Source organism: Raphanus sativus, chromosome 8 (genome assembly GCF_000801105.2).
Source record: "Raphanus sativus cultivar WK10039 chromosome 8, ASM80110v3, whole genome shotgun sequence".
Lineage (NCBI taxonomy): Eukaryota > Viridiplantae > Streptophyta > Magnoliopsida > Brassicales > Brassicaceae > Raphanus > Raphanus sativus.
Genome location: NC_079518.1, coordinates 8543665 through 8569606, shown reverse-complemented (window position 1 = coordinate 8569606; position 25942 = coordinate 8543665). Strand labels below are relative to the sequence as shown.

Sequence of the window (25942 nt, the reverse complement as noted above, 5' to 3'; positions counted from 1 at the left end):
TAAACCACACTTACAAACTTGACATGCTTTAATCCAAAGGTAGTTTAGTTAGTAATTTTGCGTTCTTAGCACGACTTATACCATATATTTACATGAGAACAAAGAAAAAGCCATGGATCAAACTACAAACTACAAAAACACTGAGCATTAACAAACCATACATTTTAAAAGGACAAAGCAAATCTCAATTTCTCTCAGCTGCACCAGGCCCGGAGCCACCACTCTTGCCACCTCCGAGATGAAATTTCTCAGTGACCACCTCAGACAAAGCCTTGTCTTCCTCTCCAGGACTCAGTTTCTCCCTCAAGTATTCTTTGGCTGAGATGCCCTTGTCTTGTCCTTGCTCCGTACCGGTTGCTGCACTGCGGGAGAAAGGTAACTTCTTCATCACGATAGCTCATGTCCCTTTGACCTTCTCATAAACTGGAGTCACCACAGATATAACCTTATTCCCGTATCCATCACTCGGAGCTTCAGCTCCTTCTACACGGCTCTCCTGGCCAGTAGGTTTATTAGTACTGTGGGAAGAGGACACGACCGGAACAAACTTCTTGCCTGGAGGCACTATCTCCTCTTTCATCGGATCCGGAAAGAACTCCTCTTCCACCGGGTCCGAAACGTGGTGGTGACCTCTTCCTCGTGCTAAGTTAAATACCAAAAACATTAAAACCATCTATCTTCTGGTTCAGATTGATCTAGAGTGAAACAGAAAAACGTGCAAATTAAAACCTGGTTCATGAGCGTGTCCATGTTTAGTAAGAGATTTCTTTATCTTCTTTGCTTTCTCCTTGGCTTTCTTTAGAACTTTCCCTGGTCCTTTCTCGTGATGCTCCTCTTCCTCTGCATACAAACACATAACTGAGATTCTTTTTTAACTTCAAGCTATATATGTAGTACTGTATAATTTGGAACCTGGATGTTGAATCCTAGTCGGTTCCTCTGCTTGATGGTGACCATGATGAGTACGTTGCAACTGCGCTTGCGAGTCCATTAGTTTTGGATAGTTCAACTTTCTCGTTTCTATGCAACCAAATGGTTTCTAAAGAAACTCTGTGGAGTTTCCAGTTCCCTTGTTCCTCTGTTTAAGGAATGAACACGTGTAACTTATTGCCACGTATCATGCGCTTGGGTTTGTACATGTGGCTCCATAGGTCCAATCTTTTATCCGAGAAGAGTCGTCGATGTAAATAAGTTGGTCCATATTAATTGTCCCATAAACTTGACTGAAAAGGTTCATCACTTGGTTCAACAGCCGTTCGGGCTTATAAGAACAACTTGTCAACTGTTGTAATGTTTTCATTATGAGAATGATATAGTTAGATGATGGTATTTTTTTCGTTATATAGATATTTATTTGTATACAGAGACTAATAAAGGAAGAATGATTGATCCAACAAATAAGTTTTAGCATGGCCTAGCTTGTTCTGTTTCATACATACCACAAACATAAAAAGTATCATTCAACAAGACAGCCGTTAATCGAATAATGACTAATGCGTTTGAAAATACAAGATCAATAGTCTTCTTGTGTGCTGAAACTTGAATGAACCAAACAAGTCTATAAGGTCAAGTAGCGACAGCTCTCTACTGTGCCTAAGTAACTTTACCATCGGATAGGTTTCTTTGTTCTTGAATACCAAGTCGGATTATGAACTAATCATGTTGAAATGGAATCTGGATAGCTGTTGAGGAATGGTTGATATAACAGGTCCATATCTCTGTTCCAGAAAAAAAAGTATTCACGGTAAGAAGTTTGGGGGTAAAACTAATCTCTAAAAGAGGTTGATAGTATCTGGAAATATGTAAAACAAAACCTGAACATTGTCATAGAGTTCGAACAAAGGGACGGCCAAGAGCTTCAAGTTTTTGGGCACTGCAAAGTACTCTTTCTCAGACAAGTGAACAATGTAGAGTCTCTTGCATTCCTGCAATTCCACAAAAAAAAAAAGAGAGAGATATCAATGAAACCTGTTCAGGAGAAAGAGTAAAAGAGTACATTTTCAAAATACCTTTGGTTTCGTGATGTGAGGAGGGCAGTAAGGGTACATCATGGTTTCAAAGTTTGGACGCCACCATGTCGCAACACATTCTCCTACCTGTTAAAGCGAGGGGATCCCATCAAACGAACTATGGACCAGGGACAGGGAGAGATATACATAAACTCAATCAGACATGTCTGGACCCGTGGCAAAATAGTATCTATCAAATGGGGAACAAAGCCCATCAACGAACTACAGAGCGACACACATAAACTCAATCAGACATGTCTGGACTCTAATAAGAAATCTTCTATGAATACTTCATTACTAGAATGCAAAGGTGTAATGACCAAAAAGGCTCATATTTGGAATTGCTTCTCGTTTGCATTAAGAGCGAGTACACACTACACCAGACCGACCTAGTTCTTTTAAGGTATCTAAAAATATCTGGTTGCTATAAGAAAAAAAAAAGAAAATATAGAGAGGAAAACCAGGACAGCACCTTCCAGTCAGGTACAAGACCAGCCGAATTGCCTCCAAGCTTACTAGTCAACTTTCTTTTCAGGCCTTCAACTTCTGCAAGACGTAACATAGTACACACAAAGATGAAGCAAGAAAGAAAATTACAGGAGGAGTATAGAAAAGTACTAATAGCGGAATGGTTGCTGCATACCATTTTCTCCAGGCTTCAGGCGACCACCAGGAAGTTTGCAGAATGTGTTCCCAATTTGCAGGAGAAGTATGTGAGGATGGTTGTGTTCTTGTACCTGAAAGGTTGATCATCAAATGGTTATAAAGAAAGAATCCTAGGAATTGAGCGATATAACAAATCTAAAAATCATAGTAGGTGGTAACAATTTTAGACTTGACACCAATCATTTACTTAACATATGGACCAACGATACAAGGGCAAAAAATAAGCTGACAAAAAATCATAAAACTCATAGGTAGCTCGAAAGGGAACGAAGAACACATACCAGCAGAATCGCATCAACGCTAGTCCTCATGCCCTCTTTCATATAGCTGCAACAACAACACACCATTAACAAAAACAAGAAAGAGATATACTTCAATCATCAAAAAGCTTGAGACTTTCAACGAATTTACAGAACATAACCGCTCCATAACATGTAACAGTAACTACACCTGTCTCCTTCTTAAATCAATCACTTGAAATTTAAATACTTTTTTTAAAGCTAATGTTTGTGCACCAAAGCCGATCTCTTTAACCAGTTTCTTCTACCTTTACATGTATCAAGTTCTAGTTTTGAAGCCGATTCATTGAGCAAAAAAAGGTCAAATCAAATGAGTTATAACGATATTTATCAGGAGACAAAAACCCAGTAATCTAAGCATGTAAAGGCTCGAGCTTTTCTAGGGTTTTCTTATTATTTTTAATTATGGTTATCTTCTCAAGCAAGTACTAAACAGAGAGGAAAGAGAGAAGGCATCGTACTTGATTTTCATACGAGCGAGACGGTCGGCGACGGAGGTGTCCTTTTCGAGCTTCGGTTCTTTAGTTCCGAAGCTGTAGTTCGAAAGCGGGTACGTGTTCACCACCTGAGACATAGCCATCTCTGTGTATCGATCTACTGATCTCGGCGGCGACGGACACAGAGGAGTAATCTCAGACGGAGAATTTAATAATATGATACCGTCTCTACTTTTTACTACAGCTTCTAGAGTCAGTCATGTTCTGTGCTAGAATTTCCTTAAGAGGTGTGTTGAACTCTCTGTGGCCCAATAGAGACTTGGGCCAGGCTTTGAATAAGCCTGTTTAAATGCTTGGCCCATAAGAACTTCCCAGAGTTGCTGCCTTGGTCACTTTCTGTAGCCTTTCTATTCCTGTACCTCTCTGTTACTTCATGGAAGTAAGTGATCTTATTCTTTAATGCTCATGAGTTCCCTTATTCCACCATGATATAGTGAACAGTAACAGTCAGAGAATCTCTTACTCTTCTTGTCCTTTGATTGATTAAAGACTCATGTATTGCCTTTAATTGAACTGCAATGGCATTCAGGTATTGAACTTTTAGGATGTTTACTATAATACAGTACATTTCAGGTTGCAGCACATTGTCTACATGTTTGTTTTAGCAACACTAATATTCTCTCTTTGTGATGTTCATTTCTATGGCAGGGGAGGTGTACAAATACAATATAGTGGAGACAGAATCCAACAAACTTGTAAGGCAGAAGATAATTGATGTTGATGATTGATGGTTTGTCCTATACTCCCTTTTGGATTTTTTGTTTTGTTTCCGTGACATGTATGCTTTTAGAATTCTGGCATTATGGTAAACACAAATACTAGCAACCACCATCTGTAAACACAGGGAGAGCAAAATAACACAAACATAACCTACAGTATGTTTTTTTGGGAAGAATGCTTAGTACTCTCTCTCTCTCTCTCTCTGTTTGGTTAGTTTGAAATGTTATCAGTCTAGTTGGAAGAGTGACTTCGAACTAATACTGACCGCTGAACAAACTTTGTCTTTTTCTTTCTGTGTTGGTTTGTTTTATCAGGTTCTCTGTCTCCTAGAGGAAGATCGTTTGACAACTATGTTGATGAAATGCATTGTGGAGAAGAACTAAGAATTTCTTTTGCCTAGTGTAGGGAGAGATCTAATTCTGATGGCCGGAGAATGACGCAGATCCAATGGATGAAAATGAAGATGGCTCTTTTGCAAAACATAAACCTGACTCATACGTCTAATCAAGCCATATCTTCCATCTCTGGTTTTGAGAGGGAGAACAGCGCAAGTTTCAAGGAACATAGGCATGCACCACTATGACGAGTTTCATGGTCTTTGCAGTGGTGATGGAGCAATCCGAGGCAACAATGTCAGAAAACTACTCCAGGTGTTAAAAAGCTTGGATATAGGGAAATAAAGAACCATCTTTATTGCACTTTTGAAACATAAAAGAAAAGCTGAGATAAGTCTCCTCTCGGTCACACAAATAAAGAAAACACATTACAACAACTTTTATCCAGAGATGCAAATGTCAGAATTTCAGACCAAACGACAAACTGAAGAAGCATAGAAAACAGAGCAACAACCTAAATAAAGATGATTACTAAAGTAACCAATACCTCTCTTCTGTTCGGATATTACACAAAAGGCTACAAGCTACCATAAATATCACTGTTGTTGAAGAAGGCGTCTTCTGAGAAATCATGAGATAGTTCTGCGATTGATATATCTTCTGGCAAATGATGATGATTATTGTTGTTTGAGACTGCTTTGAAACTGTTATTGCGGCTTGGAACTCGACCTCCTCCTCCTCCTCCTCCTCCTGAGATGCTGGATGTGGAAGCAGTTGGGTTTCTCTCTGCGTTACTGTTGCCACCACCACTCTGACCTGAAAACGCTTGTTGCTGCTGTTGCAAGCTTGGTCCGTTTTCAGATATCTCCTGTAACAGCTGATTAAGCATCTGCTGCTCCTGGTTGTTGTTCCCATGTGAATGTGGTGGTTGCAAATGATGAGGATGATTCTGCTGATGAAGCGTGTTGGGAGGTGGTCCATTCATGGTGCGCTGCTGCTGCTGCTGTTGCTGTTGCATTTGAGGAGAGCTGGGGAATCCAACTGTTGCTAAGTTCTGCCTCTGATGGGAGGAAGAAGATGGACTCTGGGTTGGGTTCTGACTACTAGAGAACCCCTCTTGTTTGACCACCGTAGTTGAGTTTGGGTTATTCATAGCGTTTTGCCTCATAAGCATGCTTTGGTAGTTGGTCAAAGCTGCTGCAGCTTGAGCCGAGCCATTCATAGCTCCACGACCAACAAGTTGATGGTGATTGTTGGCGTTGGAGTTGTTGCTGTTGCTGTTGCCAATTAGGCCGTTCATCGTTCCTTGAGTCAACGCCATCTGAGCTTGAGCTGACCCGTTCATAGCTCCACTATTCCCCAAATGCTCCATCTCCTGCATTTTCTGCTGTCTCTGGAGCTTTACCGTCGCTGTCTGTTCTAAAAGCCGTTTCAACCCATCTGCATAAAGGTATCAAAACCATTTACATCCAGCCAGAAACTCAAATCACATTTCAACAGGAGAGTTGACGCCCACAAGAGACTTACCAATAGGGCCAACTTTGTGCTCGCCAGTGAAAATCATCAGATCCTTCATGCTCTTGACAACTTCAGATATCTGCGCCATTCGCAATAGGTCTCTCTCTATATTAGGACTTCTTAAGAGACTTCAGAAACAAGACTAACAGCTAAGAAACAGCTAATGATTACCTGTAGAGTTCTGATATATCTTTTTGGATAGCCAAGATCATTCAGCGACTGTAATTCCATAAACTTGGCCAGCTGCCGTCCTGCTCCCAAGACCCTGAGACACAAATCCACCACCACCCAATAAACAAATGTCAGAACCACCATATTGGATGTAAAAAGAAAAAACAAGCAAATTCAAGTGTTATGGATCAGCTTACATGTTACTGTTTGACTGTAAATCCTGCTGAGAAACTCCCTCTGACCCACTCTCCGAGATCGTGCTCTGGCATTTCTGTGCAACCAGAAGCAACTGGTTCACCTGCATGACCAAATAATAAGTTTTTAACAACACCATTGTACCATGTCTAAACATCTTTTCAAATTAATAACCACAAACGTTTTGCGGAAAGTCTTAAAGCTCATAATAAATAGTTCCTGTCATCAGAGTAACACCTGTGGAGCAATAAGTCTGCGGAGAAGAAGCTCTTCATGACGCCGAGCACAGAACTCCCAAGAAAGTATCTAGAAAGAAGCAAAGCAAGGTTAAGATTAGCTTAAGCACTAGCACACTTATGATTGCTTTTGTTTTTCTTTTCCAATGTTCAATGAATTGGAAGAACGTCAAAAATTGGAAGAACGTCAAAAAATTTTAAACAAGTGGATACAAACCTTCAAATCTTGTGAGAATATGATGCGAAGATGGCCCTCACGGACAACGCGAAACTGCTCGTGTACAGTCTCCTGAACTGCTTTTCTATATTCTAACATCATCAGTCCATTGGGAAATCTGTTTTCTCTTGGATGGTCTAGATACAAGAGCTCATCAATGATTCCACTCGCAAATTTGATTTCCATCAGTCTGGCAAGCACATCGAAAGTTGCCTCTGTGGAATTGCCACAAGAAGATCACAGCTTTAGCTACTTTCTCGAGTAACGAGTTTTTTCAAAAAAAAAAAAAAATATATATATATATATATAAATAGGATTTAGCAAATGGAAGTTGCTTCATTGTGTTCATGTGAAGGCATAGAAGGCAACTCTCTCTTACCAAATCCTTTTCCAGATTTGGTTCCGCAAAGATCACACTGCCACATATCCTGCAAGCAAAATGAGAAGATAATAGACTCTGATTAATAAGAAAATTAGTGAATACAACATGCGTGAGAAGAACAATATCAAACCAAGATCAGAACACACAGGGCTAAGAAGAAACTGACCGGAGCTGCTTGTGGAAACATGCCAAGCGCATGGTGGCCAGCACTTTCGTACTGTGACAAGCACAACCTTTGCTTTGCACGAGGTGAGAAGTATTCCGCCACAAACTTCCTCCAATAGGTAATGCAATTTTCCTACACAAAAAATAAAAACGTATCAGACTATCAGTGACGGAAGGAAAACTTGTATATCAGTCCAATAGGACTAGTGTTAAGCTTACAGCAGGACGTTGCTGTAGATGATACAAGTACATCATCAGTTTCCGAGCACACACGCCAACTTCATAAGGACGCACATTAGGAGGGATCTGCTGTTGAGCGCCGCCCGGTTGCTGTAACTGCTGCCTCAGCTGCTGCTGTTGCTGTAAATGGATTCTCTGAGAAGGCGACATTGACTGAAGAAACTGCTGCTGCTGCTGCCTAAGCCTCTGCTGCTGAAGCAGAGCTTGCAGCTGCGGGTTCCTTCCAGTGGGGTCCTGACGCTGGATCAGCTGCTGGAAAATCTGATGCTGCAGCATGCCCTCTTGCTTCACTTCTATCCTCGGCTTCTTATCCACGTGGGAGTAATCGTTTTCCCTCATTGGAACTGAACTCTGCCCTGCTTGCTGCTGAGACAAGTGCTGCTGCATTGAAGCAGAGCCATCAAGAACCAAAGAACCGGGAATGTTGATGTTGTTGGATGAGAAGGACATTGGTGGTGTTGGGATACGCATGTTATTATTGATGCCACTGCTCCTCTGCATATTCAGAGCTTCAGAGCCAACACCATCTGTCGTCGTCGGATCGACGGCCGCGGGTTTGTTCATGCCCCAGGAAAGCAAGACAGACCCAAAAGAAGGCTTCAGAAGGAATGGAAAGTTTGAAACTTTTAAACCGTCCTCTCAGAACCAAACAAAAGAAAAGGAACTGAAAGCCAAACGGATCCTAAAGCAGCTATGCTCTAAACTGACCAAACTGAGATAGGTGTCGGAAACACAAGTCTTCAGGATCCAAGAATTACAGTGATCTTCAAAGGCTAGTCCACTCAGTGGTCAAAATCTGAAGGGAATGAAAACCAAATCAGTAACTAGATAGACACACACACATATATATATATATACAAATCCGAAAACGGGTCGGCCTATGAACTTGTAACCAAAACAGATCCTAAACGAGCTAAGCTCTAAACCCCACATCTTATCACCGACCAAACTGAGATAGGTCTTGGAAACACAACTCTTCAGGATCCAACAATTACAGTGATACAGCTGATCTCTAAAACAAAACCTAAATCACTCTGAAAATCAAATCTGAAAAACAGGCAAAGCCTAAAAACTACCAAAAGCAAATTGTTCAATTGATGCAACAAAGCAAAAGGGAAAAGATGAATTCTTTGACTACACTGGAAAGCCCTAATTAAATCAAAAAGGAGCAAACTTTGAAGTAGCAGCTCAAAGCGTGAACTTACCGAAAGGAAGAAACTTTGAATCTAATCTGCAACTCTCAAATCAGAGAAGAAGGCAGCAGCAGCAACTTTCAAATCAAGTAAAGACTCGAATCCCAAAATCAGCAGGAATTCGAAGAGATCAAGTAGAAGAAGATATTAAAAAAAAAAACTTTGCAGCAACATTGAGGAGGAGAAAGAAAAGGGAAAAAATAAAAACACATATTAAAGCAGACGACTAATCTCGGCCATACGCTTGACCAACAAAAAGAAAAAAAAAATCAGCTATGGAAGAAAAAAAAAGTATATAATATTTTCTTTTTTGTCACAAAGGAAAAACAAAAGTGTTGTATGATAAGTTTGTGTTATTAATCAAACATTAGTCATTTAGATCCCAAGATAAACATGCATAAACAACTGCTGTTTAAGTTCTAATAATAACAAATATATATATAGAAATATTTTTGTTACTATTAATTGTGATGCAGTTTGTTAATTCCGTTACTATATAAAATTTTAATATTTCAATAAATTCTTGAAAAATAATATGCAATACATTTTTATTTAAAATAAAAATGAATAATTTAATGTGTATCTCTAAAATAAGAAAAAAATATTTTTAGAGGATAATATTTCTTCTTTTAGATAAGGTAACATAATTTGAAAATCACATTTATATTAACTATCAAAAACTAATTCAAAAAAGACAAAAATAATTGATAGAAAATCTAATATGTAAACATTGTAGTTACGACATGTTTCATCACTAATTTTTTTCAAAGTCTATTAAAAAATATCATATCCTTCTCAACTCATAATGAGTTCGTATCTTTCATGAGTTATATCAATTTAGTTAATTTATTATATGAAATTCAATATATAAACTTGAATTTAGATTATAAGTTAAATAAATTAATTCGTGATCAAATATAAAAACAAAAAATAATAAAATAATAAAAAATAAAATATATATTAAAATCCAAAACATTAATTTTAAATATCGAATAAAATCAAAATCAAAACTTAGTAATAAATCAAAGCTAAATATGTGTTTTACATAAAAGTTTTGAGATGATTTATCTTTGAAGTCTTCATCTATTGAGTTCATAATTTAATTTTTATATAATCCCTGCGAACTAATTTTACACTATTTATTAAAAAAGTGATTCATTTTCCTTTTTCCATTCTTGAAAATATTAATCATCAAAATAATAATTTTTATATACACCCTCATGAAATTTATGTACTTTGAAGAATATCATATTTTTGTTCATGACTGGAATTCAAGTGAGATGAGATTTCAAAACGAATAATTCAGTAACATGGCACATTTTAAGCACACAAGAGAAGAGTTTTTCAATCCGACAATAAAAGAGATCCCAGTTCGAATGTTTCAAATAGCAAAGAAACTAAACACAACACATGACACAGAGAGTTTGACTACATCACCCTACTTTGATGTATCCACTTTTCATTCACTCTTCAGCTGGAGGCGAACGAGACCGGCTGTTAATGTATAAGTATAACCAACAAAAACAAACAATAATTAGTTTCATAAATCTCAATTTTTATATGAACATGCAACGAACCAACTTGACAATCCTTACCTCTTCTGCATAGGGGGGCTATCTGCACCATCGTAGCCACCATCACTGTCCCTTCTCCCTATAGAGCCAGGGCTCTCAACTTGCCCATTCTCAGGGCTAGACCTTGATCTCTCCCTCCTTGGGCTATCAACTTCACCATCTCCGTTCTTCAAACTTTCCTTCTTAAACGGGCTGCGATCAGGACTCGCCCTCTCTCTCTTGTTGTCAGGACTTCGACTGTACCTGGGGCTTGCAGCTCTCTCCCTCCTCCGGGGGCTCTCATTGCCTCTGTGGCGGTGGTCGCGACCATACTCGGGACTACTACGCCTTGTTCTCTTGTAAGGGCTCGGGCTACGTCTTCTGCCGTAGTCAGGACTCGTCCTTTCCCTTTTGTATGCAGCAACGGGGCTACCCCCTCGGCCGTAATCAGGGCTCCCTCTCTCTCTCTTGTAAGGACTAGGTGATCGCCTTCTCCTTTCTGGTGACCTATCACGGCGTCTTTCGGGACTGTGTCCGTTCCCTCTTGCATCATCATCTTTCATTGCATACTCCACCGAGATCACCTTATCCATCAGCTTACTGGATGGAAAAAAAACACACAGAAGTTAGTAAGCAGTGTTCTTTAAATAATGAAAACATTTGGTTAATGAACAGGACAGGAACAAAACCTACCTGTTGTTTGTAGCCTCAAGAGCTCGAGTGGCATCCTCTTGCTCCTCGTACTGGACAAATGCAAAGTTCCTCCTGATCCTAACGTTTACAATTTTGCCATACGGTTCAAAGTGTCTCTCTAGATCCCGGGTCCGAGTATTGTCCGCATCAAAGTTGATCACAAACAGAGTCTTGGAAGGCCTCAAGGATGAGGATCTCCTTGAACCACCACCACCACCAGATCTTCTATCGCCTCCACGCTCACCCTAAACACAGAACCATTTAAGTATGTTAAACATCATTTAACTAAGTTTGAAAAGAGATTAACGAAACTAACCTTTGTCCACTCAACACGGAGTCTGCGTCCCTTGCGCCCAAATTCAATGCGGTCAAGGGCTCGGATAGCATCCTCAGCATCCCTCTCATCTTCCATGTACACGAAAGCAAACCCTGAAGAAAAAAAAATGCCAAAGTATAGATCTCAGAACAAGAATAGAGAGCAAATTAAGAACCTCCAGCGAACAGGAAGACTGTTCCTCCTTTCTTCTCAGCGGTCAGTGGCAATCAAATAGCTTTTACTACTGAGTAGATCAGATAATTTGAACATCCAGAGAGTTTTGAAAAAAACTCAGCAAACTAAATGACCAGTGAAGCAGTTACAGACCTTGGCATTATGGAATTAATATGTCAAGGAAGAAGTGAAAATGTGGAAGACAGACTGGGGATGTGAATGAAATGTGTCCAATAGTGGAATGTGATTGAAGAATGAGATGTAGTTAAGATGGCAGTGTCATTGCGGATAGAAAGTGTGAGATGGATTTTCCTTAAGGTCCATCCATGGGCTGGTGGGAGTATGAAACATCCTGCGCCAAAGAAAACGCTGAGAATAGCGGTTTTACACTATTATTCTGAAGTATTTTTGCAAACTTCCGGCGCGCTTCCTTCACATAACCATGTCGTTGTGGTCTCTGTTTGATTGAGATATGACGGAAATTGAATCTTCCAGAGCCTTCAACATAGAAGTGGATTTCACGACAAGCATTTGAAGTTTTGCTTTCACACACATGGCACTTAGTGGTGGTTTAAGATACTGCTTGTTCGTCGAGGTCGACCACAAAGATAAACTTACACAAAAGGTAGAAAGAAAGAAAGAAAGAAAGAAAAAAAAGGCTTACCAGCTTTCATATCCACCCTCTCGACCCTTCCGTACTTCCTGAATAGCCTTTCGAGATCGCCCTCACGCGCATCATACTCAAAGTTCCCACAGAAGACTGGCTTCATGATTCCTGCAGTCCACCATGACAAAAAAAAAACAAAGATTCATAAGGCTTCCTCACAACACTTAAGCATCAAAACGAGCACTTGACACAACTAAGTAGATATGATCTTATTGACTTCTTTGTTCACTCACGTATACATATGTTTAAACACTACAATGAACCACAGAAGAAAACTAGTAAGATGAATTTGCATCAAAGGCTTAAAAAATTTGTACAATATTCCAGCTCAAGTTCAGACAACTAACGACAAGAAATATTGGGAATCAAAAGGACCACAGACAAAACATAATCTAATCTTTCGTAGCTCTGGTGAGAAACCTCAGATCTGAAATAACTCACAGATGGATTGCAAACAGATAACAATAAAGTAAAGCATGAATCTTTAATACTTAAAAACATAAAAAAAAAACTGAGAGACCCTTGAAGTGATTCATCAAACAAAACAAAAAAAAGAGATCAATTTACTCAATTTGTTCTACTTCTCACCAGCAAGAAACTGAAAGAGCAAACAGATCAGATTCAAGATCTCTGAGAATCCTACAAACTAGAGATGATCTCAATTAATTTTACCTGTTCAGTTATGAAACTGAAGTAGTTGGCAGCCGTTGTCGCGTCGAAGCCCTAGAAGAAGCTCTGAGATGATATTTCTTTGTGTCTCTCGTGAGGCGTTGAAAGTGAAACAGTTTAGATAAGAGATGTAACTTTTAGCTCTTGGCTGTACTGTACTGGGCCAATCTATTAAATTCCGTTAAAAGCCCAATAACAGCAGACATTTTTCTATCTAACATGTTGAAACAAATTGAAACTTTCTTTTCTCCAAAACTATTAAACTAACTTTAGTTAAATTATCTCCATACACAAATTAGAGTATATGATCACAGATAATATAGAATAAAAGTACATATCGTTGAAAACCAAATTTGGTAAGATCTTAGATCTTGAGCAGGTATTTTCTTTAACTTGTAAATTTTTTATCAATTTATATCAAACTGAAAATTATTAGATTTTATAAAATATGGTCTACGTTCTTTGTTATCATATAATTTTTATTTTATTTAATGTATTTGTAACACAAAAAATACTAATACCTTAGTATATATATATTTTGCATTGTTTGTTTGATATTGTAATCATAATATAGAAAAATGTAATTTTTAACTTAATAATGATATATCTATCGTATTAATAGACAAAAAACTTGTTTGAGATAAATATATATTTATCTACGTATTATGTATAAACTATAAATATCAGTAATTATAATAAACAACCAATAATTACAATGGTCTAATAAATAATATAGTTATCAAAATGGATCTTAATAACAAATTAAATAATGTGGTCAAATTCTATAGTAACAGTTTTTTAAAAAAAACACAAGCCCAAGATGTTATCTTTGTGTTCAAATTACATTTTAATTTTTTTTAACTCTACAATTTATGTTGCCAAACAAAACTAGAAAGTACTTCTATTTTAATAAGATAGATGTAAATTATGAAATTATTGTATTTGAAATATTTATATAAATTTAAATATATGATTAACATTGAAAATATATATAATCAATGATATAAAATAAATATCTATGTATATAAACTGAAAACAAATACCCGCTTAAATCAAGATTTTGTTTATGATTAAATCCACACAATTCCAATTTATTTAATAATATAAAAAGAATATTCCATAAACTAGGCAAGTGCAGATTTTTTTATTTAAAGATTGGTATCATGTTATCTAATGTAACTTCTTTTTGTTTTTAATTTTCAACATGATACATAACTCTTCGGTTACCATAGATATTAAGTCTTGGAAAACTCTCTAGACTTTTTCTTCCCCCTTCTCACTAGAACCACCGTCGACTGAATTGCATTTTTCCGGCCGGTGGTCTTGGCTATTCTAGCCACCGCCGGTCCGGCTTGTGTTTTATTTGTTTTTCTCTGTTTTGGCTCTTTCCATTCGTGTCTCCCGCTCCGGCATCGGTGCTCCTTGGCGCTGCATGTCCGGTTTTTGCTTTCAATCTCGCATCTCAGGTTGGATGGATGACTGGCGTTTGCCTCTGAAGCCACGCCGTTTCTTCTTTAGTGGGGGTCGCTGGCTATCGTTTCCGTGGAAATACTCAAGCTGCATGATGGTTCTCGTGTTGTGTTTGGTGGCCAAGTTTTGGATGAGATCTCGATTCAATCGACGGATGCTCATCAAAGCTTAGGCGTTTTGTGTGAGGAAGATACCAAAATCTTATATTTCCGATACAGTTGTTGGAAATGGGTTGCGGTGGTTATGGTCTGAGTCCCGGTTGTATCCGGTGGTCAAGTTATGTTTTATATCAGTGACGAGTTAAGTTGGAGATGAAGACGGTGGCTCGTCTTTCCGGTGAAGTTTCGGTTTCGCGGTCCCGGCGGCGGTTTCCCAGCCGAAAGTGATGGTGACTCTTCAACCATTACCATGCGTCTCTTTGACGTTTCTGATTGGACATGTGGGGCGGTGTCGGTGAAGTTTTTTGGTCCCTTCTCTTTCTTTTTTGGGCTTGGAAATTATGGTTAGTCTTGTGGGTTTGTGGGTGGACCTCCTTTGTTGGGCTTTTGTTTTGTAAAATAGTTTGTAACCTTTTGACCCGCCTGTTAATATAATCAACTTAGAAAAAAAAAAATCTTTTTGTTTCTCGCTCTTGTACTATAAAGAAAAGGAAAAGTGAATAGAAATTCCTCTCAGGAGATTTTATATTTATAGACAAATAAGTGATACTATTTAATTTGGTCTAAACTTACTTCGTTTGTTTAGTGGGCTAATGTAAATTTGTGAAGAGATAAGTGGGGATTGCATCTTGCAAATATAATATGATGTATTAAGGTCTAGAGTTGATACTAAAACATTATAAACCTAAAATAAAATTCAGCTCCAGATAGCAAAGTATTCGTTAGTTTAGATTTTGGTCAAAAAAAAAGACATTTGTAAGTGTATTTTATTTGAATTCCTTTTGTATTGCAAGTATGAAAGAAACTGAAAAAGAATCTGAAAATATCATTACATTTACTCTAAATAAGTAACTATATAGATTATAGTACTTGCATACTACTTTATTTTCAAACTTGTAACTTTGAAGAATCTCTTCGAAAAGTGTAAAGATGATCCTCGGACCTTTATTTCTCTTGATCGGATGAGTGACGAGGCGAGTGTGGCCGTATAATTATTTATCAAAGAGGTTTCCGAAAATGGAATATGTAACCGAAGCAACCGCTTTAATCAAAACGCGAAATTAACAGAAAACCAAAACGATGTTCCAAAAACAGAAAGATGGGTTCCACAAGAGACCTCATGGGGCCGTCAAAATATCCAAACCGTGGCTTAACAGCGGAATACAGTGTCCCTACGAGCCTACCTTCCCCATGCCCTACGTAGCCCCACTGTCACGTCACCCCCAAGCCTTTACTTTCTTCTTAAGGAAAACATTTTCTTGTGACATTTTTTCACCACCACTACTTTTTGGCCCTTTATGTTTGTCGTCTTGCTTTTTTCTCCGAAGGTGTCTCTATACTCAATAGTTTTTGTTTTTGAGAAATGGTTTCTCTATACTCAATAACGTGTGAGAGTTGAGAGTGAGTGGCGACGAGATTGACGTTGTTGTAACACATGAGTGACGTTCTTTTTGTAAGCGAATATATGTTAGAAAAGATACTCTACTTTTGAGATACCATTATTGTTTTTGTAAGTCTTCTTTCATCTTTAGAAACAAAGAAACAATCTTGTTCACAATCAAGTTTCAGTACCACATTCGGTTCTCTTCCGCAGCATTAATAGAGACGTAAGGAACATCATTTCGGTGAGGAGACAGAGGAAGAACTTCAACAAGCTTATGGAAATGTGGCTGAAATAATTGTGAGTGTAAAACTGTATGGAAAATTTCTGGGAACCATCTTGTTTTTTAAGATGGCTCAAAACTAAGATCTACTTGTAATCTTTTATTCATTTTTATGATATTTGCAGTTTAGCAAAAAAAAAAAGTTGATTGATCACCTGATTCTAAAGGCCTACTTACACCCACGTGATTGGATTTAAACCACAAGTTTTTCATAGATAGATTTGAGATATTTTAATAGATACAGTATTTGACTAAAAAGAAAATATTGTTTTATTAATATAATCGAGTTTTGAGAGTGACGTATAACTTGATAATGTATTGGTCTACTCATCCATGGCTTCATACGAAACTAGCTTCATTTTTTAATATTAGGGATGGATACTAATAGGATATCTGAGGTTTTTTCCAAAATATTTGTAATCCCATATGTTTCATTTGAATAATCAATTATCCAATCGGTAGCCATCTGGATATTTGAAATTTTTAGATTTTTAATCACATATCTGATTTAATCCGTAAAAATTAATAAATCATTAGAAAATAAAATAAAAATAGTATTTACTTTTAAAAATTCAAATAAATAACTTAATGAATTTAATAAACACAAATAATGTAAAACTTATACAAAATATAATATTTAAATATATATATGTATATACCGGATCATATATTCATTTTTAAAAGTATTAGCATTTGTGATTTGTTTTGTTTCTTACGGATATTGTATATTATTATTTGTTTTGCTTCGTAAAATTACAGATATTAAAAAAAATTGGTTAGAATCTACATGGATAACAGATCAAATAAAAATTTACAGATATTTTGCTCCGCCCTATGTACAAATGTCTAATACTGCTATTTATGTTCGTATATTACACCAACTTAGTACTTTAAGAAACATCTGTCTGGGGGATAAGCGACACCAGATAACCATTTGTTCTTTAACCCAAAGCGGAACATGAAGAAGAAGGAAAACAGAAAAGAAAAATACACTTTACTGAATCAAACTTCGGTGTAAATACAAATGTTGTCTCGTATGGTGTATAGAAACTTTGGTGCATGCCTAAATCTGTTTCTGATGGATTTTAGCCCATGCCATATGTTTTTCTTGTTTGGGAAGTATGTATAGAAATATGGTTAAAGCTTTGAAGGCGGGTCAATTCCTTTCAGTTCTATCCCTTAACTCATTGTACAACCCAAACCCAAACCATGAAGTGTAGGAAGAGAGACTTTTGTCTTTCGGCTCTCCAGACTTGGAAGAAATTATTTGGCTTCATTTGTCTTTTTTTTTTTGGTCAATGCTTCATTTGTCTCTTACAACTGTTTACAACATCCACGTTATATCCAATCGTTCGACTATCATCGTGAAGCTGCCCATAGATTTTTTAAAACTTGGTGGTGGTGTCTGGTGATATCGATATGATTACTACAAGCTTTTTATATAATCTCTTCACTAAAAACCATATAACGACGGCTTGCCTCTCCATCGCCTCTCTCTGGTAAAAAAACTTGTAGCCTTGACAGCAACTGAGTTAAAACTCTAATATCCATTCTCATTACAATCACACAACACTTACCGACGATTCAAATTCCAGACTGACATACTCTCAAATCGATTCAAACCCTTAACCACAATGTTTGATTGTCTGCTAGTAGTTCATATGGTGACTTTTAAAAAAGTTTCTAGTTGAATTCTTACACTTCTAATGGCTGGTTCTGTGGCGACGACAAAAACGGTAGGTTCAGGACGTGCCAATATGAAATAAACGTTCTCGTACACTTTGGAAAGTGTATCGCATATTAAAAGTGTTCGTTATATAACATTTCACAAAGAATGCTTTTATATATATGATAACAACTCAAATTAAATAGAGAGCAGATCTTCTAGATCTTTCTGATTCTAGATGGTTGATCAGTAATTACATTTTGTTTATTCATGGAAGTTAATAGATAAATACACAGTTGTCCTACCCAAAACAAACACATCCACACACTCCCACAGTGAAAGTTAAAAACTCCCAGAAAGGTATAACGAGTGAAGAGTCAAAATCCATACACATAAAGGTCAAGATGTCACGTGGCGTCCTATGAGTGAATAAAAACAACGCATTCACACAAAACCCTGGGATCACTTAGCTGTTTCCTGTCCACATGTCACTCTTAGAGGCAAAAACACCGTGTTCTTCTAAAATCATACCCCACACAGTTCCAAATATTTCAGGCCAATATAAACACCAACTCTCATTTCCACTTTTCTCAAACCAAAAACTTTTAAAATCCAACTGAAAAGGAACATAAAGAGAAAGATAAAATAGATATTTTATCAAAGCCAGACAGAACAAAGATCTGTTAGTTAGTTACGTACGTACTGTAATCAGCCTTATCCAGTTTTTTTCAAAAGAGTTTTCAACAATGAACACATTCCCTGCTTCCACTGAAATGCTTGGCTCCGAGAACGAGTCTCCGGTTACTACGGTAGTAGGAGGTGACTATTGTCCCAGGTTGGCGGCAAGCTGTCCGAAGAAGCCAGCAGGTAGGAAGAAGTTTCAGGAGACACGTCACCCCATTTACCGAGGAGTTCGTCTGAGAAAGACAGGTAAGTGGGTGTGTGAAGTGAGGGAACCAAACAAGAAATCTAGGATTTGGCTTGGAACTTTCAAAACAGTTGAGATGGCAGCTCGTGCTCACGACGTCGCTGCCCTAGCCCTCCGTGGAAGAGGCGCCTGCCTCAACTTTGCGGACTCGGCTTGGCGGCTCCGCATCCCGGAGACAACCTGCCACAAGGATATCCAGAAGGCTGCTGCTGAAGCCGCATTGGCTTTTGAGGCTGAGAAGAGTGATGCGACGATCGAAAATGGCCTAAACATGGAGGAGGCGACGGCGGTGGCTTCTCAGGCTGAGGTGAATGACACGACGACGGATCATGGCGTGGACATGGAGGAGACAATTGTGGAGGCTGTTTTTACTGAGGAACAAAGAGAAGGGTTTAACATGTCGAAGGAGTCGACGGTGGAGGCTGCTGTTAATACGGAGGAACAGAGCAAAGGATTTTACATGGACGAGGAGTGGGCGTTCGAGATGCCGACCTTGTTGGCTGATATGGCGGCAGGGATGCTTTTGCCGCCGCCGTCCGTACAATGGGGACATAATGATGAGTTCGAAGGAGAGGTTGACATGAACCTCTGGAGTTATTAATACTCGTATTTTTTTAAATTATTTATTGTGCTATAATATTTTATAGAATTTGGGATTCTACCTTTATTTTTTATGGGGATCTTTTTGTAGTGTGGGAAACGAATGTAAATGTTTCGCCATGGTGTTGTCAAAATGCTGATTATTTTTTGTGTGCAGCATATTCACCTTTGGTTTCCTTGTATGCAACAAAGAAATTTTAGTTTAAATAAAAAAATACAAAAGAAAAGAGAGAATATTTTCAAAGAAAACGGAAATCAAAAATGGATTCAGTATAAAATTTGAAATGAATTTGTATTAAAATGACAAATATTTTTCTATTTCGATTTAATTTGTAAAAGATTTTGAAATCCAAGAGTTATTAATTTGAAAACATATTTTCAAAGGTTATAAATCTTTTTGAATACCATTTCTTAATTATAAACAATGTAGGGGCACTTCAGTTATTAGCAAAAGTTATGGGGTATTTAATGGATCATATTGGTGTTCTCACAAGTGTTTGACATCATCATGCATTATAACTAGAGTTTGGGGTTATTTTGTTTAATAGAGTGAAAACAATTATAAGGATGTCAAATATTAATTTTAAGCAGTGCGGTGTTTATTTAGTTGTTTATGTATAATTTTTATATATTTGATTGATATTATATAAAATTTAATACCGTATGATGTATATTATATCACGGTCAAGGGTTGATATTAACACGTTATAGAAGAAAAAAATCGGCTCCATCTTACCAAGTATTTGTAAGCTTTATTAATGTTTAGATGTTTTGAGTTATGAAATTGAAAGACTGGATTTGACCAAAAAAAATTGAAAGACTGGAAAAGGAATACGCTGTACTATAATTGATACATTTACCGAAGATGAGTAACTATATAGATTATAATACTTATATATTATTTTCTTTTTCTTTTCAAATTTGTAACTTGGAAGAATATCTTCAAAAAGTGTAAGATGATTCTCGGACCTTTATTTAAATACTCTCGGCCGAGTGACAAGGCGACTGCCCTGAAAGAAACATTTGTCAAAAGAGGCTAAACTGGAAAATGTAACCGAAGCAACCGCTTTAAGCAAACCGCGAATTTAATAGAGACCAAATCTGTATTCCAAAAACAGAAAGATGGGTCCCATAAGAGAGCTCATGGGCCCTTCAAAATATTTTAAAAGAAAAAAATTTCTCAGCTACACCACATTTACTATATTATGGTGCAAACAATCCCAAGTTTCGAAATCTGGCGAAAACTATACAATATATATGATAATACATGCCACATATACGACGTTAATGAAACATGGTGCCAACATCACATCGAGGTCTAATTGATTTTAGCTTAAATAATTGGGGTCAGGACGTAATTAACAAAATTAAAAACAATTTAAGCAAAGTCCGACCCGACCCAATACGTAAACCCGACCCATGCATAACTCTTTTCCCCCAAATCAATTTTCTTAGGGTTCATCATTCCTTTTGAACCAGAAAGAGAGACAAAGAGAGAGATTGAGAGAGAGAAAGAGAGACAGAGAGATGGAATTCTGGAACAATAAGGGAAAGGGCAAGGCAAATGAAAGCAATGTGCCTTGTTACTGTGGGTTGCCAGCGAAGGTTCTATGGGTGTGAAAAATACAAGGTACAAGGTAACTTTGAATCTTGTATGTATTGTTATGGAGTTCTTTGGGAAGTTTTTAATTTTGTCTTTTGTGTTAGAGTGGAAGTGGTTGCGGATTTTTTCTTTGGTTCGATGAGGGAGAACCTTTTGGATGGCAAAAGAGAGCTTTGATTGAAGCTAGATATAAAATTCTGTAGAAGGACAAGACGATTATGGAACTGAAGAATACCATTTCGAAGCTTTAGAATGGTTTGGCCAAAAATGCTGAAGTGGAAGAAGACATCATCAACGCTTTTCTCAAGCTCTGAAGACATGCTTATTATGTTTAAAAATCTTTGTGATGTTGTTATTGTAATGCTTAACTACGTAATGGTTTGAAAATCTTTGGAAATCAACTTCAGTTAGCAATAAAAAAAGAGTTTGAACTAATTACTTTAACATCCAAAATAAACAATCATACATAACAAAAGTAATATCATCATTTTTAGCATCCAAAACAGACATATCCGAACTGAAAAAGGTCATATCCAAAGACCAATGAAGACATCAAAACAGGAAAAAAAGACATCTGAGAGAAGAAGAAGACATCCGAGAGGAGTCAAGGTTGTGTAGCAGTTGGTGCAGTTGAGGAAACGTCCTCAATTGCTTGCTCATTTGATTGCTGTTCCATGTTCTGACGCCTACACTTTCTGCTTTCATCAGACTGCAACAAAAAGAAATGAATCAAACACAAAAAATGAAAAAAAAACATAGACAATCGCGATGACAATATACCTCATTAGGACACTTCCTTGAGTTGTGGCCTTCACCGTTACAATAATCGAAAAAACATGAAAAGGGTTCTTACCTCATTGTCGCCGTCGCCTTGTTACTTCGATTAGATCATATGGATTCAGTTTCACCGAAGGTTAATCTATAACATGAAACCCCTCTCTGTCTCTGCAATCTATCTTTGTCTGAGAAAACTCTCGTAATCTCTCTCTCTCTTTTAGAAATCCCCAATTTTTTTTCTTGTTTGGAACCCTAATATCAATGAAATCGATTTTGGGAAAGTGTTAATATGTGTGGGTCGGTTTATTGTTTGGTTCGGACTGGGTTTACGTATTGGGTCGGGTCAGACTTTGCTTAAATTGCTTTTAGTTTTGTTAATTACGTTCTGACCTCAGTTATTTAAGCTAAAATCAATTAGACCTCGATGTGATGTTGGCACCATGTTTCCATTAACGTCGTATATGTGGCATGTATTATCATATACATCGTGTAGTTTTCGACATATTATGAAACTTGTGATGGTTTGCACCATAATATGGTAAACATGGTGTAGCTGAGAAACTTTTTTCCTATTTTAAAGTGTGGCTTAGCAGTAGAAACACTGTCCCCACGAGCTTCCCTTTCCCTTGCACTTGTGCCCTACGGGGCTCACACGTCACCGTCTACCCTTACTTTCTTGTTAAGAAAATCATTTGCTTGTTTCATATTTTCCGTCACCACTAGTTTTTGCCCTTTATGTTTGTGGTCTTGTTTTTTCTCCGAAGCCTAAATCAAATCGTAGGAGAGAGTTGAGAGTAGGGATGTTAATATGGGTAAACCCAACCCGTTTAGACCCGCCCCATTTAACACCCACCCCATTTAGAACCCATATAAGTTTAGACCCATATAGGTTTAGACCTATTAGGGCTACCCATTTAGAACCCACGAAATTTACATGTACCCATTTAAACTCATTTATATCCATTTAGATCAGAAATACAAATCGAGTTTTCCTATCAAAAAACATAAATCGAGTTTTTCCGCCAAAACTGTTAAATCGAGTTTTCTCGCCAAAACCACAAAATTAAGTTTTCCCGTCAAAATCGTAAAATCGAGTTTTCCCGCCAAAATCGTAAAATCGAGTTTTCCCACCAAAACCACAAATCGAGTTTTTCCACCAAAACCGTAAAACCGATTTTTCCCGCTAAAAACCGTAAAATCGAGTTTTCCTATCAGAAATACAAATCGAGTTTTCCCGCCAAAACCACAAAATAGAGTTTTCCCGCCAAAAACACAAATCGAGTTTTCGTATCAGAAACACTAATCGAATTTTCCCGCCAAAACTGTAAAATCGAGTTTTCCCGCCAAAACCACAAAAATCGAGTTTTCCCACCAAAATCGTAAAATCGAGTTTTTCCGCCAAAATCGTAAAATTGAGTTTTCCCGCAAAAATCACAAATCGAGTTTTCTCGCCAAAACCACAAAATCGAATTTTTCTGCCAAAACTGTAGAATCAAAAAATTTACGTCAAAACATCAAAATCAAAAAATTTCCGCATAAACCACAAATCTAATTTTATGTTAAATTACAAAAAAAAACATAAACGGGTTAAATGGATCTCCATTTATTTTAGTGAAAACCCATTTAATAAATGGGTCTTAAAAGGGTTACCCATTTGAAACCCGACTAGCTAAATGGGTCTAAATGGGCATTTATTTTTTCTAAAACCCATTAAGAACCCGCGGGTTTGAACCCATTTTAACATCCCTAGTTGAGAGTGAGTGGCGACGAGAGAGACGTCATTTTTGGTAAGCGAATATATGGTAGGAAATATATTCTATTGATCAGATACTATTGTTGTTTTTATTTATTAAAGACCTACCTACGCCCACGTGATTAGAGTTAACCACAAGATTTTTATAGCAAGAGCCACGAGTTTTTTTTTTCTTAGATAATATTGAGATTTGAGATATTTTATAAATATTTGACCAACCAAATAAGAGATATTTTATTGACATAATCAATATTTGAGTGTGACGTTTAACCTGCCAATGTATCGGTCTAATCCCTGGCTTAAAACAAACTAGCTTCATTTGTAATTTGGTACAATAGATCTAATACTATTAATCTATCTTATTAAAACAGAAACATTGTAATGGACCTAACTATTATTTTGTAAGATTTTAGATTAAATGCACACTCTCTTGTATAGGTATATGATATCCACATGAATTCATTAATAGACTGAGACTCTTTCTTTTATTTTGTTGGTTTAGGAAATAAATGGTCCAACGCTAATTAAAAGACTTGAAATATATTCATGTTCATAATCATACGATTAGCAACTCCATCTTTCATTTATTTAAGTTAGTGCATAGTTGCATACGATTATTGTTTAAAATTGTCCTCGGGTTCAACATAACATATTATGTACAAATATATGTACAAATTCTATTTACCTCTATATTACGTAATGTGTAATATTATTAAAATTGAATTTAATACCACCAAACCTTAAGAATACATATAAACATTTCTTTGAGAATATATCTTCTCTATTAAAAAAGATGTATCATTTTTATCTACTATAAAATAGTCATATATTATAATTTTATTATAAAATAATTTTAATTAGAATTTTATTATAAAAAACAAAATAAATAAAACCAAATTTTATTATATTAGTCTACTGTAAATGTTCATTATACATTTTTGTCTACATCAATATATAAAATACCAAAATTTTAACAAATGTTTGACTAATTATTTTATATTAGTTTAATATCTTAATAAAATTGAAATTATGTGTATATGCACGGGTCTGAATAATAATGTTAACTAGACATATAAATATAAATATAACTATTATAAAACTAAAAATATATAACACTAAAAATATTAAATTTATTTATAAAACATGTTTAATAGATTGACAAAATGACCCATAATTCTATATTTACAATTATGGGTGATTTCGCTAATAATGATGGTTGTTATAAATGGGATCATTAATTAATATCGGATCATTTAATTAAAATCATTAAAGTAAAATAAGATTACAAAAAGTCACGTTTAATACTAATAGGTAGGTTAGTTTAGCATTAATACCTGGATGTTCAACTTTAAAATTCACCTAGAAGAAGTTGTAATGTTTCTGTTTTAATAAGATAGATAAAAATTACTAAACTATTGTCGTCAACAAACACAAGTTAACTCCCAAAAGGTAAATAGCATAAGAAAAGCAAAACATAATTGTGATATATACCTTCTATGGTCTGTATATTGATTACGGGAATGAATATTTACAATCTTTTTGATCCGTATTTGTGCTTATTTTCCCTTAGTTTATATAATGTTGCTTCTTTCGCTTTATAAGTTTAGTGTAATTTGTAATACAGTTCAGACTGAATACTCTCAAACTACCATTTTAAACCTTCCCTTGCTAGTCACCTTCTGGACAACTTACCTTGTCCTGAGTTGGACGAATCGTTTTATGTCTCAGAACCCTGCCTATCTTTTCATTGTGCCCCAAGTCCCCCAACTGGCAAACATTATAGCATATTATTGCTTTATGGTATAATAACTTAGATGACTTTCTAACATAAAACCAATTGATAATAAATATATTAATTTTATATCTTAATATTTCAAAAAAATTTGATGTGAAACTTTATTTCTAATATGCCTTTTGGATATGATGATATTTTAACCATTAATTTCAAAATATCAAGCAATAAAACATATTTTGGATTAGAACGACTATGAATAAGATTATATTGTATATCAGAGACTGTGGTATTCTATTAAATTAGATGAATTTACAATCAATTGATAATAAGTAGATTGATCCATTTTTATATATTAGTTAATAGGTTTTCCAATTTTCTTATGCGTAGCTAATTTGTTTCTGTATAACATAATTTGATTTTGATTGATTGTGACGAGTTTCTGGTTGAATTCAAACATTTTAATGGCTGGTTCTGTGGCGACAAACAAAAACTGTAGATTCAGGACGTACCATGTTTTTCTCTGGAGTACAAAGCTGTTAGTTTATTTATCCTACAAATGGGAAATAAACGCTTTGTACACTAGGAAAAGTGACCCACACATCAAAACTCAAAAGTGACTAGTATAAAACAATTTTTAAAGAATGCTCTTATATATGTATGATAACAACTCAAA

General features: G+C 36.3%; 4 protein-coding genes and 1 pseudogene across 5 annotated transcripts; 1 reads left to right on the top strand and 4 right to left on the bottom strand.

Annotated features, from left to right (window-relative positions):
• Positions 1 to 10: 10 nt before the first annotated feature.
• LOC130498360 (low-temperature-induced 65 kDa protein-like) lies at positions 11 to 1060 on the bottom strand (annotated as a pseudogene).
• Positions 1061 to 1371: 311 nt separating this feature from the next.
• On the bottom strand, positions 1372 to 3660 carry LOC108819378 (pre-mRNA cleavage factor Im 25 kDa subunit 2). Its single transcript, XM_018592397.1, has 7 exons — positions 3436 to 3660; positions 2957 to 3002; positions 2653 to 2746; positions 2482 to 2555; positions 2010 to 2096; positions 1815 to 1925; positions 1372 to 1718 (listed from the first exon to the last, which is right to left on the bottom strand). Exons 1-7 carry the CDS (start codon positions 3552 to 3554, stop codon positions 1647 to 1649), a joined length of 603 nt encoding a protein of 200 aa, XP_018447899.1. The 5' UTR covers positions 3555 to 3660; the 3' UTR covers positions 1372 to 1646.
• A 1200-nt stretch (positions 3661 to 4860) lies between these two features.
• On the bottom strand, positions 4861 to 9064 carry LOC108822744 (probable transcriptional regulator SLK3). Its single transcript, XM_018595901.2, has 10 exons — positions 8856 to 9064; positions 7630 to 8446; positions 7412 to 7543; positions 7243 to 7291; positions 6864 to 7078; positions 6648 to 6716; positions 6413 to 6513; positions 6216 to 6309; positions 6054 to 6123; positions 4861 to 5966 (listed from the first exon to the last, which is right to left on the bottom strand). The coding sequence occupies exons 2-10, from the start codon at positions 8212 to 8214 to the stop codon at positions 5104 to 5106; spliced, it is 2178 nt and encodes a 725-aa protein (XP_018451403.1). The 5' UTR covers positions 8215 to 8446; positions 8856 to 9064; the 3' UTR covers positions 4861 to 5103.
• A 1060-nt stretch (positions 9065 to 10124) lies between these two features.
• On the bottom strand, positions 10125 to 13074 carry LOC108822870 (serine/arginine-rich splicing factor RS40). 2 transcript variants are annotated; one of them, XM_018596060.2, is made up of 6 exons: positions 12919 to 13074; positions 12244 to 12354; positions 11406 to 11518; positions 11090 to 11334; positions 10439 to 10996; positions 10125 to 10337 (listed from the first exon to the last, which is right to left on the bottom strand). In XM_018596060.2, the coding sequence occupies exons 2-6, from the start codon at positions 12347 to 12349 to the stop codon at positions 10307 to 10309; spliced, it is 1053 nt and encodes a 350-aa protein (XP_018451562.1). In that variant the 5' UTR covers positions 12350 to 12354; positions 12919 to 13074; the 3' UTR covers positions 10125 to 10306. The 2 variants fall into 2 exon arrangements, with proteins under 2 accessions (XP_018451562.1, XP_018451564.1); XM_018596062.2 differs by lacking the exon at positions 12919 to 13074 and adding an exon at positions 11733 to 11931.
• A 5422-nt stretch (positions 13075 to 18496) lies between these two features.
• Positions 18497 to 19578, top strand: LOC108820914 (dehydration-responsive element-binding protein 1B-like). Its single transcript, XM_018593945.2, has one exon. The coding sequence runs from the start codon at positions 18620 to 18622 to the stop codon at positions 19400 to 19402; it is 783 nt and encodes a 260-aa protein (XP_018449447.1). The 5' UTR covers positions 18497 to 18619; the 3' UTR covers positions 19403 to 19578.
• Positions 19579 to 25942: the final 6364 nt, after the last annotated feature.

Excerpts from the sequence above, each read along its gene's own strand:
- LOC108820914 (XM_018593945.2), top strand. The coding sequence starts at position 18,620 with ATGAACACATTCCCTGCTTCCACTGAAATGCTTGGCTCCGAGAACGAG.
- LOC108819378 (XM_018592397.1), bottom strand. The coding sequence starts at position 3,554 with ATGGCTATGTCTCAGGTGGTGAACACGTACCCGCTTTCGAACTACAGC. Across the intron at positions 2,747-2,956 it reads GCGTTGATGCGATTCTGCTG|GTACAAGAACACAACCATCC; the intron begins GTATGTGTTCTT and ends TCAACCTTTCAG. Across the intron at positions 2,097-2,481 it reads GTCTTGTACCTGACTGGAAG|GTAGGAGAATGTGTTGCGAC; the intron begins GTGCTGTCCTGG and ends TCGCTTTAACAG.
- LOC108822870 (XM_018596060.2), bottom strand. The coding sequence starts at position 12,349 with ATGAAGCCAGTCTTCTGTGGGAACTTTGAGTATGATGCGCGTGAGGGC. Across the intron at positions 10,997-11,089 it reads CTTGAGGCTACAAACAACAG|TAAGCTGATGGATAAGGTGA; the intron begins GTAGGTTTTGTT and ends TTTTCCATCCAG. Across the intron at positions 10,338-10,438 it reads AGCCCCCCTATGCAGAAGAG|CCGGTCTCGTTCGCCTCCAG; the intron begins GTAAGGATTGTC and ends ATACATTAACAG.
- LOC108822744 (XM_018595901.2), bottom strand. The coding sequence starts at position 8,214 with ATGAACAAACCCGCGGCCGTCGATCCGACGACGACAGATGGTGTTGGC. Across the intron at positions 6,514-6,647 it reads GCAGACTTATTGCTCCACAG|GTGAACCAGTTGCTTCTGGT; the intron begins GTGTTACTCTGA and ends TTGGTCATGCAG. Across the intron at positions 6,310-6,412 it reads TTACAGTCAAACAGTAACAT|GGTCTTGGGAGCAGGACGGC; the intron begins GTAAGCTGATCC and ends TTTGTGTCTCAG.